This window comes from Haemaphysalis longicornis, unplaced genomic scaffold (genome assembly GCF_048455015.1).
Source record: "Haemaphysalis longicornis isolate Haplotype H1 unplaced genomic scaffold, Haemaphysalis longicornis Haplotype H1 scaffold_3, whole genome shotgun sequence".
In the NCBI taxonomy this organism is placed as follows: domain Eukaryota; kingdom Metazoa; phylum Arthropoda; class Arachnida; order Ixodida; family Ixodidae; genus Haemaphysalis; species Haemaphysalis longicornis.
In genome coordinates, this window is record NW_027526335.1 from 180,309,606 (window position 1) to 180,324,294 (window position 14,689).

Below are 14,689 nucleotides of genomic sequence, written 5' to 3' on the forward strand. Positions count from 1 at the left end.
TTTTCTTCGACATTTACCATTATCTGGGGAAAGACGAAGGTTCCCGGGCCATCAAAAATTAAAAAAAGACAGGGAAGCACGTACTTTCATGTGCTAAAAAAAACTATTGTTTACGCGTGTGAACTCGCATCGAGCCCTGAAGCTCAATGGGCTAGTGACAGGCAAGAGAAATTGTGCAATTTTGTTATTACAAATGGTAGCACTGCAAACTTTATGTTATTGTCTTCACTTGAGCAATAAATCGTGCTGATCAAGGTAGCTTTCTTGTTCAACTGATACGTGGGGAGCCAGTGCCCAGTGTTTCCCAGGGCCAAGTGGGTCATTATGTCCGTCCTGATGAACCAAATCTTTTTTCTTACTTCATATTTGTGATGTCCGACGTTTTTTTAGATCATAAAATGTTTTCACAATCTTAAGCAAAAAAAAATAAAAGTTTTGGGCATGAAAGGGGTAAGGCAGCAAATACAGCGCGTAATGTGGGGGAAGTGCAAACACATATTTTATATTCAGTTTAGAAGCTGCAGAAATTGACAAGATTTTATCCTCTGAAGCACAGGTTGCGAGCACAAGGTGCGGATCATAGAGGTTCCTTTAGATGCAGATTTGATACGGTCACGTAGGGCAGCTGCTTACAAAAATACCTAGATGTTTATTTCAGCAGCACAACGGATACATTGACAACGTCAGTGCCCCATTGTCAGATTTGGGAAAGAAAAATGATGTAATTGTATAGTTAGATTATCAGTAATACATTGAAAGACTCTGGTAATACTAACCTGAACGGCGCTTTTTATCCTAAAAAGAACAAAAACATGCGCATGCATCTCTGATGAAATGACGCTCTAGAGAAGCTAATGATCACTTGATCGCAGAATCTGTTCAATTCATTCGGCAGGCAAATTATAGTGACGCTCACCCCCACTTGTTACAAACGTCATTCGTCCTCTCCTTTTGAGCTGCAGAAGCCTTCCTTCCAAAAGAAAAACCACGAGCCACCTGCTCCTTAGCGATAAATAACAGAATGAATGATGGATTTAGAAGACGTGCGCTTGCTTGGAATTAAAGGTATTGGTCATCTTGCTAGGCGCCAATGTCACCGTTCCCAATTTTTTGATGAGCGGAATTACAAGTCCTTACTTTAGGCAGGCAAGAATCCACTTCTCCTGATCGTGAGGTGTAACAAAAAAGAGAGGAGGGCACTCTAGTTATCTTTGGATGATGATGATGATGACGGACATGAAAACCACATGAAAGCGACACTGGTAGCTATACAGCGAAAAATGTTGCGACACCAATTTATTGGATGAGCCTGCGAAGTAGTTACTTTGTCCGTGTGTAATGAATTGCTAGCACTGATTGGATAGTCTAGGCAGCTAACACTTTAAAAGGAGATAGATAACGGCCTGTTTGGTTTTCTTCATACTTTTCCCAATGTGCCACATAGAGGATTGATTGGAAAGAACTAATTTACGTGAGTGGGTTCTACTTTCACCACATGTACGATGTTCTTTGTTAGTTTTATTTATACAGAAGCGCTTCGTACTGGGCTTGTGAGGGTCGCTACAACCGCACATTTCCCTTAGTCATATGTGAACAAGTCAACGCACTACTCTTTGTGACACATCTCCACGTTGAGATGCAATTTTATGCTGAAACTCTAGAAAAGCCTCATTTGTATCAAAACTTCAAGTCACTTTTTTCCTTCCTTCTTTACCAAACGTGAAAAGTGCGTGGCCTTGGGCATGGGTCGGCGTTTTGAATGCGGGAAAATGTCCAACTTTTCTTAAATGTGACGGGGTAGGAACTTGTCCATATCGATGGGCATATCGACAAGTACTGAACAATCAATTTTCACGCAATACCCGATGTTGAAAGTACTCGTAAACGTATGTCGTTGAATGTGATCAAGTGCACGGAAATTTGAACTCTATGTATCCATGTAGTCTACGTATCCATGATTCCGGAAGAGTGCATTAGGTCGATGGTCTCTCACATTATCCATGCACCTTGAAAGTAGTGACGCCTTCGCTGAGAAAGTATTCTTAATGACGGGAATAAGGTCTGTTCATCATGGGTTATGTCTATTTCCAAAAAGCTGTCGTTTTGCGTATACTACAGCTGCATCAGCAGTGTTGATCCCACGTATTTTTATAGATCCACCGCTGGATCTTTGAAAAACATTTTCTACCTTTTCACCTCTTCGTACTTGGCTAGCCGAACCACAGATAACCCTGGAGATGGGAGCACGGAAGACGTTTGGGCGCTTCGCTCACCAGACCTTTGTTCCTTAGCCTTGCAACTTAACAGAACGCCAAGGCAGCTGTACTAACTGCTCCGTTCGTTCTTCTTTTGCCTTCTTCACTATAATCTGTGGCGTGGCGTCTTTGCGGCGGGAAGTAAAATCTTTGGCGCATCCGTCACTCACTGTGGTTCATCGCGCAGGTGGCTACAACTTGATACAACCGATGTTTCTGGCTGGTGACTCCTTCTTAACACTTGTCACTCCCGTGATGAGGAGCAAGGCGTCGATTGAGATCCGGCTGAAGGCCTCAGCTCCGGACGGGTGGATTCTGCACACGTCTCATCGACAGCCTCGGAGGCCGAGGTCCGCACCGGATCGGCTATCCATGTACCTAAGGAGAGGCCGCGTAAGGCTCGTCTACAACCTGGGCACAGGGACGGACACAGTGCTCGATTCAAGCACACCAATCGTTTTAAGTGAGTAGAATCGCTGTACCTGAATAAGATGTGAAATTGTAAGGTCTTCTGGAGTCCCCGATATGCCCCCCCCCCCCGCTCCGAACACAGGGGAATAACAAAAATATGAGGAGTCAGTGGAGGTTACAGTCGTTTTTAAAGGAATTTGAGATTCGAACTACGCGTGGTGCCTCAAACTGAATACAACGTAGAGGATGAGGTTGCGTGTTCTTGCGTAGCTAAGTTAGGTGTTAACTTGTGGTTAACTCGTTTGACTGTACTGAAATATTTCAAGGCATATACTCCCAGTCCTGTCTTATTTAAAGCCTGCCAGGGAGAGGTATTTAGGAAGCTTGATTGCTGTAAGTCAGGCATGCAAAATCGTTTGATGTACTTGAGATTCGCAGATGATATCCTCTCGTTAATTGGACAAGAGGGACAAACCACACGGTTGTTTTCCTAAAGAGACGGCTTTGTCATGAAAATTACCACCAGCTTTATCGCAAAGTTGAAAAAACTTCAGATATTAAAAAAAAACACATGAAGCAGTGGTGATTCCTCAGCAAATTTGGCTGACGTTTTTGTGACGTCACAGAATCTTGTTGGTGTGATTGGCGGCCGCCGACCAACGCCACCACCAAGAAACAAGGCTGGGCAGTTTTAGAGGGGCCTCTAGTTTGGCTTTATTGAATAAGTTGAATGCTGAAGAGCAGTAGTCGCACAGCCATAATTATCTTTTTAGAATAGACCTCTGTGTCTACACAGCCGTAGCTATTGAATCACTGCTGACGTATCTACCGCTCGGTACATACGTCAAGAAACAAACAATACAAGTGCGCGTGGTAGGTATACCTAGGCCTTTGTCGTCATTTTTTGAGGCGCTTTACTCTAACCTGTTATGTCTCAATAGGTTCACTCATACTTTGCTAATATCAGGAATAATAGTTTCTCTAGTACGAGAGCATTGGCGCTTTTTGTGTAGCTTATTGTTGCTGTCTTAGCTTCACATGCTTTAAACCGCACTGCCATATCAATATATAACATCGATTCCAAGTCACGCTCTTCTAGGTCAGGAAAACAGAACGTCTCTGTGAATCCTTTGACAAGTTCGGTGTTCCAATGTTCTAGGGCGAAAACGTTTAAACAGATAATAGTTAGCATTACCGTCTTTTTTCGCCGTAGACAATGTAAGTGAACGCTTAGTAGTGCAACCGGAACAATTGTACATCTCGCGACCATCCGCATTTTCCAGACAACTGGGTGAAAGTGACAGCCGAGAGAGTCGGTCGTACAGCACGCTTGACAGTTGCGAACGAGACAACGTCTGCTGAGTCTCCGACCGGAATGGTGGCGCTCGACACGGACACCGTCCTTTTCCTGGGTTCGTTACCTGTCAACTTTCTATGCATCGGGAAATGTTTTCAGTGCCCTTGCTTTTTCCGAAATTGTAATGCCATACGCCTGTTATCAATTGCAGAATTACACTGAAAATTGATTAATAGATTTAACGCGCCCACGATACAAAGACGATGAAGCGAGTCTTATTGGAGGGCTCCGAATTAATTTGGGCCACCTGGGGATCCTTTACGTGTGCCACGTGAACACCCACCCGTTTTCGATTTGCGGTTATAACAGAAAAGCGGCCGCCGCGGCCTTGAATCGAACCCGGATGTTTTCACGGGGGACCGGACAGGTGTGTCCGGTCGACATCTTTAATTTTGACGAAAATTTTACATTGCGCTTCTTGTGCGCAGGAGAAGACAAAAGTGAAGTTATTTAGAGAAAAAAAAAATTCTCTTTTTCAAAAAGTTCGCAAAGAGGGCTCGGGTCACTGGCGCGTTGAGCGGCTCGCGGAAAATGGGAACTTTTACCGCGGTTAAACAAAAACTACTGCAGCAATCGCCATAGTTCTTTTTATGTAGAGACTTTGCATACACTAAAACGATTTAACAGACTCGTGTTTGGCTTTGAGGACGAATTCCTTTTAATAGAAATTTCCAAATTAGAAAAAAATGTTTAAAATTTCCCAATCGTGGGGCTTTTTTTCAGAATCTAAACAAACCAGGTAGATGAACTTTTTTAGATTTATTCGTCCATCTTTGTTCAGTGTTCGTGGAAATCTTAGTTTATGTTGTCAAGACGCTTCAATATGAGAAAATGCTGTACTGAAGCAACGCAATGCATTTTGGTATATTTTGAAATACAATTAAAAAGAACGACATCTACGATGTTTTTCAAACTTTCATAAATGTAAGCCAAGGTTGCTCTCATAAATATAAGCCAAGGTAAGCCAAGGTTGCTAGTATTGTGAACTACACAATCTGTGCCATACTTTTGTGTTTTTGTTCCTGCTATGCCGACTAACCAGAAAAACAATGCCGACACCTCATCTTCTACTAGACGCAGAGGAGGCCAGAAATCTTAGGAAAATTCAGACAAATACCTACCCACATAAGTCTAGATTAGCACTCAGGTTTCCGGATAAGTATAACGAAGAATGCCATAAATGCCATCAGAAGGCAGACCTAGCTCTTCCACACTATATGGAACTGCCCGACCATATGGCAACAGAACAACTACAATACATCAATAGAGTCCCGGGAAGCGGCACTGTCCAGCTCGGACCTCTCCAGTCAGCGAGAACTGCTGGAAAGAGCCAAGCTAGGGGCTTTCGCCACTGGAGTCCTGGAAATAGGATTCCACCCTTGACTCCACCCCCTCCTCTTCTACCTTTGTTGTGAATAAAGTTTACCACCACCACCTGCTTTTTATCACTTGATCATTTGTATGTGCACTCCTGCAATAGCCCTAAGAAGGGCTGCAGTATAAATAAATAAATAAATAAATAAATAAATAAATAAATAAATAAATAAATAAATAAATAAATAAATAAATAAATAAATAAATAAATAAATAAATAAATAAATAAATAAATAAATAAATAAATAAATAAATAAATAAATAAATAAATAAATAAATAAATAAAACAGCGGGTTAGCGGCAGCCGAAGCGTTTTAGATGCTAACAATCGCAGGGCAGCAGCAGTCTAACGACCTTCAATACAGGTCAGGTTGTACATGCTGGTTAGTCCTCTGAACGGGATCTTTTGTTCCAGTGTCCAGATTTTTCACGATAGAGAAGTTTCTTTTTGAGGCAATCTTTTCTGATGCCCTCTTAAATAATCACCACAAAGCACGCGCTCCTTACTACTCTTGGGCTATTAGCCTCCTCTGGCTCGTCAATGTGCGTGAATCGCCGCGGGCGCTGATCAGCCAGAAACCGCTGCTAGCTAGGGCAGTTTTTTCAAGCCGCCTGATCCTGTTATCGCTCACGGCGGCGGAAGTCATGGCTATTTGTTTTATTTGTTACTTTTAGTTTTGCTGGGAAGCACGAGATCATACTTTCTGAAACTACGCAGAAACTTCAGCGGCCATTCTTCAGTACTTATTCATTCCCGCCGGAACGCTTACCCCGACGCTGCAAGTTAGACTAAGCTTGAGCATAGCCTGTGCTCCCCGGTCGCTCCCGAGAGGTTCGGGTCCCATTTTACCAACACTGTATAGCCGAGTGGGCCTGCACAGCGCGCACACAACATTGAACAGTACATGAAGAGATGCATCCAGAACAGCGAAAGCTCTAGCTTGAACGATCCACTTGGGAGAGAGAGAGAGAGAGAGAGAGAGAGAGAGAGAGAGAGAGAGAGAGAGAGAGAGAGAGAGAGAGAGAGAGAGAGAGAGAGAGAGAGAGAGAGAGAGAGAAAAGCTCTTTATTAAAGAAGGAAATGCAGAGAGGTTTGCCAACATGCGTAGCTTTTGTACGAATTGTTAAAATTCTGGCTATTTTGTTCACGTTTAATTTCAACAAAGCCTGCTCCCAGCAGTGTTTCTATTTTATGATTTTCTCTTCGTAACGGCTATTCTCTCCCTACATTGGAGTCATGAGCTTCTTACAAACCACTTGGGTATGTTGCCGCAATACTGCTAACAAGGCCATATTTCGCGCTTTGTAGCTGCAAAACAACAAAAACAGTGCATCATATTTTTGATGTAGGTGATAGAGAACAGCGTTGGTTTTCATTTGTGAAAGTTTCAAAAATCGAGGATGGCCTTCGTTTAAATTGGCTTTCAAAATATACTGAAATGGCTTACCTTGCTGCTGTACCGGGCTTTTTTTATAGTGAAGTGTCTTGACCACATAAACAAATTGCCACGAAAATTACACAAGGATAGAAGAATAACACTAAAAAAATTTCAACTACCTAACTTGTTTAGATTTCGGAGAAAAAAAAACCTCACACTTGGGCAATTTTCATGCCTTTCCGAATTTGGGAATTTTTAGTTAAGGAGTTCCCCTCCAAACCAAACCCGAATATGTTAAATCGTTTGAGAATATGCACAGGCTTTGCATAAAAAGAAATAGGGGCGGTAGCTGCAGTAGTTTTTGTTTAACAGCTGTAAAAGTTTCGAATTTCCGCCAGCCGCTCAACGCGCGAGTGACCCGAGCCGGCTTTGCGAACTTTTTGGAGAAAGGGAATTTTTTTCCCCACGAAGTAACTTCGCATATGTTTTCCCTGTGCACAAGGAGCTATATGTAAAATTGTCGTCAAAATTAAAGATGTTGACCCGACACGCCTGTCGGATCTCTCGTGAAAACGCCAACCCGCGTCCTTGGGCTCAGCAGCACAATGCCTTAGCCACTGAGCCATCGCGGCGGATGCGAGCTGAAAATAGAATAACGCAATCTTGTTGAAAAGATGCGGATACACAACTGTTGTATTCTTTCTTTAAGCGGACTAATCAACACAGAGAGGATAGGCACCCTAATTTGTAATATAAGTTGTCTAGCGGTACACACACACAAAAAAAAACACAAACCCAGCAAACTTACCTTGTTTCTGAAAAAAGACGTACATTTTTGTACTAACAACGCTAGCAGCCGTGTTATAATTATAAAAATAAAGACAAAACTATACCGCAATGCTTGAACGTATGACACTAATAATAAAGGTACTGTGACACTAAGGTATGACACCAATAATAATAAAGGTACACTGATTACACCTTTCAACATCGCTCATGTGCAGTTAACATTGCTGAGTGAGTGAGTGAGTTAGTGGGAAAGTGAGTGAGTGGCTGAGTGAGCGAGAGTGAGTGAGTGACTGGGTGAGCGACTGAGGGAGTGACTGATAGACTGACTGTGTGTGTGAGTGAGTGAGAGACTGAGTGAGTGACTGAGTGGGTGAGTGAGGGACTTAGTGAGTGAGTGACAGTGAGTGAGTGACTGAGTGGGTGAGTGAGTGGGTGGGTGTGGGAGCGAGTGACTGAGTGGGTGAGTGAGTGACTTAGTGAGTGACTGGGTGAGTGAGGGAGAACTGAGGACTGACGGAGTGGGTGGGTGAGTGAGTGAGTGAATGAGTACTGAGGGAGTTACGGGTGAGAGGCTGAGTGAGTGAGCGAGCGAGTTATTGAGTGAGTGACTGAGTGAGTGAGTGAATGAATGGGTGAGTGAGTGGGTGACTGACTGAGTGACTGCTGAGCGAATGAGTGAGTGACTTAGTGAGTGAGTGACTGGGTGAGTGAGTGAGTAACTGAGTGACTGATGGAGTGGGTGGGCGAGTGAGTGAGTGAGCGAATGAGTACTGAGGGAGTAAGGGGTGAAAGGGTGAGTGAGTGAACGAGCGAGTTACTGAGTGAGTGACTGAGTGATTGAGTGGGTGAGTGAGCGGGTGACAGACTGAGTGACTGCTGAGCGAATGAGTGAGTGACTGAGTGAATGACTGAGCAAGTGGGTGAATGACTGAGTGATTGAGTGACTGAGTGAGTGAGTCATTGCGTGGCTGAGTGAGTTACTAAGTGAGTGAGTGACTGAGTGACTGGATGAGGCAGTGACTGAGTGAGTAATTTGTTAGCAAAGGACGGACCTAGCCTTGCAAGGCGTGCCGGCAATTGCTGCTGCGCCCGATTGGCCCTATTCAAAACTATTCGTCACGAATAAATAAAAGTCACTGACGTGTGTGTCCTTAAAAATATCAGGACAAAGGGTAAGATGTCTCGCCTGGCGATCAAGTGTTCTTTTGAGAATAGCATGCCGTCGAAAGAGGAATTCGGGGTGGCTCTTCTACCTATTGCCTCGGAAGTTTGAAAGCCCAGACAAAAATAAAAATATACGTAAAAGCAAAATCAAATCTATACCACTCGTGGGTGTTGGCAAGTGAGCCATAATGACGCGTACAGATTGGGCTGGATTAAGTAAACGAACCCTGGCTGGTTATTATAGGCCTCCAGACTTGAGCGGGAACCTTGATTTAGATCAGAAAGTAGAGAAACTCTTGAGTGACAATGTTTAAATATCTTGTTTGCTGCTAAACCCGACGAAGGGATTTTCCCTGGGGATTAATGGGTAATAAAATATACTATAAGGATATTTTAAGGAAAATCCCCAGGAGGTCAAAATTAATCCGGAGCCCTCCACTACGGCGCATCTGATAGCCTGCGTTGTGTCGGTGCGTTAAGGCCTAAAATCAATGAAGAAACGTACTAAATTGCTTTATCCTAATAAAAAGATTTTCCTGGTGGTGATTGGTTACATAAGGAAAACTCCAAAAGCTGCTCTAGTTGGCTTGAATGCCTCTCGGGCAGTGCCACGGTAAACGGGACACAACTAAATAAAGCGCTCTCGGGAAACAGGAATACTTATTAATTTATACGCATACAACTTCATCATTTATATACGACATCAGTTGGAGGTTCCTACCAGATACAGGGGCCTCCAAGAGAAAAATAAAATCCAACAAGGAAATAAAAAAAAACGTGGTTATAAAACTAAAACACCCGATGGGGAAAATTGGCACGCAATGTGGCTTTTCTGTTTTGGAAGTAGTGTCTGGTACGTACAGAAGTAACGAAAGTCAGAACTGTAGAACAGCAAGTAGGAGCGAATAATGATGTGGATATACGGTCCCATAACAAACAAGAAAACAAAAAGATAATTCAACGAAATGCGGGGTAATTGCTGCCGACATTTTTATAAATTACACTGATTGACAATTCACTTGCGTAGGTTTGGGTAGGGGCAGGAAACGAGCTACCTGGATCAGAGGACAAACTAGAGTACAAGATATCATGCTTCAAATAAAGAAAAAGAAATGGACTTGGGATGGCAATGTAGTTACAAGAACCAACAACCGGTGGGAAATTAGGGTAACACAGCGGATACCAAGAGATAGGTCTAGAAGAAGGGGAAGGCCGTTAATCTGATGGAGGGATGAAATAAAGAAATTCGGGGGTTAATTGGGGTCTCGAGCAGGGCAGTACAGGAGCGCCTGGAGGTCAATGGGAGAGGCCTTCGTCCTGCAGTAGACCTGAGTAGGCTGATGGTGATGATGAGGACTAGGCTATTCCATCTTGTAATTGCGGAAGGCAAGAAAGTATATTTAAAAAGTTAGTACAGCCATGGAAGAGCCGAAAGCTGCGTTAGCTGAAAAAGAGATGTGACTTGCAAATAAAAAGGATAGAGAGTCTTTTGCGGAGGTCACGTGAATGAAAAAAAGAGGATGAAAAATACTAAGTCAAGCACTCTTGCGGCGATGTACCAGTGCGGGGATTCCAGGGATGGGTGGATGATGTCAAAACAGGTGATTATCAGAAAGGCTGCCAGGACGCATGAAATAACAACAAATAACGAGTGGAAACATCAACAGCCGTCTACACCAAGGAAGAGTGCCTAGGGACTTTATCAAAATCTGTATGAAATTAGCTTTACGATGCAGCGTGTTTTATCAAGCATCAACACGCAAGGTGAGATAAACAGAGATAAATACAAAAAAAGGAACTCGTCTGGCAAAAGCGACGCTAGCAAACGTGCCACACAAACAAAAATTAATTAATTGTGTAATTTTTTAGGTGGAATGAATATCATGAACATCTTTCAGCATACGAGGACGGAAATTGAGCCCTCTCTTTTGTAAAGGCACGCTACTCTCGTCCTAGCTAGAACTAAAATTGTGGGTAGTTGCTTCTTACTTTGTTACCCAAGCGAGCACGTTTTAATGTGTGGCGTTGGAATAACAGCTTGTCGCAATACAGCGACTGAAGTAGGCAAAACTTTGCCTTTGCCCAGACTCTTAGAAGAATGACGCGGGTGAAGACCCTTGCAGTAATGGTTTGCGTCGTTTCGCTCTAGGTGCGCCCGTGGGGACTTCGTTCTTCGCCCGTGACGCTGGAAACATTTCATCCTTTATCGGGTGCATTGGGGCCCTCACCATCAACGGAAGGCGGATCGACTTTTCAAGTAAGGCTTCCGGGCGAATAGCCTTCGCCTATACTCTTTTCAACACCGCAGTACTTGCTGCATGATCAGCACCGCTTGGGGAATAGAAAAGTAGAAAAAATGTGTATTCGCTGATGTCTGTGGTTATACAATGCACTTCGCACCCCTGTAAGTACTGAGCGAAAAAGAAACAGACGGATATGCTTGTGTTTTTATAGGGCGACTAAGTCGGTGCTCTTCTCTGGCGCCTTTCATGCTTTTCAAATGGGGGGGGGGGCATGGAAGAGTGGTGGTCGCATCTCCATCCATCATGCTCGCTGTCTTCAGCGGGCGGGGTCACACAACAAGCAAGCTCGGGAGCAAGCTTTCTTGTACGTGTGCCTCTACATGGTGCTCACGGTCCTGTTGGTACTGTGGTAGACAGGTAGGCAGTGAAATAAGCACGGTAATGAAAATAATGAGATCACGCATGTACGGCGATCCATGCTGATACCTTTGCGGAAAAAGCGGGAAGAAAAATAAAATTTATTTTTGAGTTACCAGATTTAACATGCTAAGACGACCACATTTAGACAGCCTCTATATAATTTATGATTTAAGAAAAACGGAACAGAGTTCTGCCAGTAATAACAGAGTGTGAGAGGCATAAAGACATCCATCCTGTCTGGACTGCCACAAATAGTTGTCAACGTTGGATTGAAAGGACGCATACAAATGGCGTCATTCAGAGTCATCGTCATTTGAACTAAACGTCTCGGTGTTATCATCAGTCGCATTGGCTGACCTGTAGCTCCCAGTGCGTGGGCATGTCAACATATCTCACTCACTGTGGCGGTTACACCGCTTAAGTGGCCAACATTAAGTGTGAGGATAACTTTGTACTACCTCATATTCATTGCTGCAGTTGCAGCTGCGTATCCTTCCGGCAACATTCCTGTTAAGTAAGTCACATACGAACAGTTCCCGTGGCCTTAGACTGCAGATATCTACTCCTTGAGCACCTCGCCTCGCTTTGTGCCTTGTCCCAGTTTTCCACCAGATGAGGTGCCCGCCATTACCGGCTTCTCATTTATTTAATTCTTGAGTCTCAAGGCGGGTCTGTGTTTTCTAATGCTATTCGATAAAATATTTGTAATAGAGAGGCTGCAAAGTGAGTTTTTTCCACACCTTTTGTGGTTAGGTATGCTAGTTGATGATGAAGACATAAGGGTAGAAGCAAGTGGTTCACGACGAGCCCGCATTTTGTGTGCTGTAATTTGCATATGCTTTTTAGCATCCTGATGGTAGTTGCTGTGATTATTTGAAGGCATTACTGTGGTTCGGAATGTTTCAATTTCTATGAGTGAACCTATATTCCCCCCTGTTTGAAGATCCACGTCATGAATGTAGGTCATGATTGTATGAAGTTCGCGTGGAACAGCGGTGTGTTCACTTTTAGGTAACATTACCTTTTCGCAGACTACAACGTTCTGCCGGAGTGGGAAGCCTCTCAGTCAAGGTCACTGAGGGAAATTGTGCCGCGTGAGCAAGACAGGGCCTTGCTAGGCAACACCCGGATAATCTGTCTGTTGCACGGAAGACGGGTTGCTCGAGTGCTATCGCTACCCTGTGTAACCAAGAGGTTGCTTCGCTGCTCGAACGCTACATAACTAAGTAAAGAAGTCTTAAAATAAAGTGTATGAAGAATAGGATATTAGTTACATAAACAATCATAGGAGGAATTAGTTAAAGTATGCTCGTACAGAACTAAGGAAATTTCTTCGTTGGACTAAACAGTCAATATTTCAAATTTTGCTCTTGCATGCATGTTCTGATGTAAAAGCATTATGCATGTCTTGGCATACATAGCCACTATGTTTTATTTGTTATTTATATGTATTTGAATGAGTAAGTTAACTTTGAAGGCTTCTTGGCAATGTGCACGATATGAATTCCCAAGAATATTTGGGCACCACCCCGCAGTACCTACTAAGCATATGTTTTGTTTTGGAAAGAATTTTTTTGTAGCGAAAACAAAACGGCCTTCCTCTAGAATTCGGGAGACCTGCTGCGCATGCGTAGTCAAGTATCCGCCTTGTTGTACCGGTGCACTAGGACGCAGCACTCTCACTACAGTCATCTGCAACCAAAACTCTCCGTATTCTCCTATTTCCTACGCAATTTAAAACTGGCCCCTCGCTAGCTAGAATTACTACCCTACGGAACGCTGGTACGCCTGAAATGAATAAATGGAGGCGCTATCTGGAATCCCGAACTAAAGTACCTTGTTCAGGCATTGGAAGCTGTACAAAATCGAGTCAGGCTTGAATATTCAGATTATTCATCTTTTACGAGCGTAACTGAGCTTAAACAGCGTGCTTCTCTTCCACTTCTAAGTCACCGCCGAAAGCTTGCCCGACTAGCACTCTTTCATCAATATTGCAGACAGTCACTGAACAAATACATCATAAGTCGCGCAAGTTTTTCGAGGAGAAGCAAAAACACATTCCAAGTATCGTATACCTGTGCCAAAACAGTTGCGTTTGCACACCCTGTTTTCATTCGCACAGCCAAAGATTGGAACGACCTTCCGCAGGAACTGGCGCAGATTAGAGATTCAGTACAGTTCAGGCAATGGCTGTTAAAAATACAAGCCGATTGACTTAGCTTAGTTTACATGCATTGCTTTGTCCCCGATGGCCTCTCGCACGTTTTCGACCATCTGCATATCTTTACAATTGCTTTGATCCTTCTTTTGGTGTCTTAAACTTTTGTTTCCGTTCGTTCCGCTTTCTATGTTCCCCCTCATGGCCCGCCACCCGACTTTGTCAAATCAATTTCTTGTTAGATTCGTTGATATCTCGCGTGATTTTTTACCTGTGGTTTTTTTTCTTCAGTGTGTGTTCTAAACTTATTACATTCCTTTCGCTTCTTATTTTTTTCCTTGTCATCCGCCGCCTCCTGGAGTTTTTCAGATCAAATATTTGTCAAGTTATTTGTTAATATCTCTCGTGTTTTTTACCAGTGATTTTTCTTTTGAGCTCATCCCTCATGTAATGCCTGTTGTCCAGGCATTTGAGGTACTAAAATAAATAAATAAATAAACAGGTATTACAAATAGGCAAATAAATAAATAAATAAATAAATAAATAAATAAATAAATAAATAAATAAATCTGTGGCATCATTCGTTACTCCTTTCTCGCTAAAAGTCCTTCCATAGTACCTGCTCTTAACATGCACATTTTTTATGTTTGTTGTTCCGTTCTTGTCCTGTTTCAATGGTGTCTTCTGTTGCACATCAAAACGTATTATGTACAGACATTCATTTGATTTACAATGTGTACTTTGCGTTTCAGGTGACGTGACTGGTGGCCACAAGATAAAAGAATGTGATTGAAGAAGACTTAAGGGGGAGTAACGTATCTGAGGTGATATGAAAAAGAAGAAAAAAATTGGGCCCTTCCAGTCTGTGAAAACGGATGACCTGGAAAGCTGCGCGCCGTCCACGGAGTGCACGAAACTAAACACCTTTGTAACTTACGGCTGAGCATACTTCCTAGCCAATCACCTGAATGAAATTTGGAAAGGCCCGAGCTTTATCCAAGCGGACAAGCGTAGAGCTGCCTGCTTCACTACCGCGTCGCAGGCATCTTACCGTTTGTGTAACATGCCAACCCAATCCACTCTACCACCGGTCGAGCTGGGCTGTTTGACGGCCACGTTTCGACGTATCAACAGAACGG

General features: G+C 43.3%; 1 protein-coding gene across 1 annotated transcript in view; it reads left to right on the forward strand.

Moving 5' to 3' along the window:
* The window catches only part of LOC144173595 (protein eyes shut homolog), a 51,716-nt gene extending 37,316 nt beyond the window's left edge, over nt 1-14,400 (forward strand). The window contains exons 7-10 of the mRNA XM_077701952.1: nt 2,443-2,718; nt 3,950-4,078; nt 10,879-10,986; nt 14,303-14,400. Of these exons, the coding sequence (XP_077558078.1) occupies nt 2,443-2,718; nt 3,950-4,078; nt 10,879-10,986; nt 14,303-14,343 (554 nt within the window). The 3' untranslated portion in view covers nt 14,344-14,400. The remainder of the gene's footprint in view (nt 1-2,442; nt 2,719-3,949; nt 4,079-10,878; nt 10,987-14,302) is intronic.
* Nucleotides 14,401-14,689: the final 289 nt, after the last annotated feature.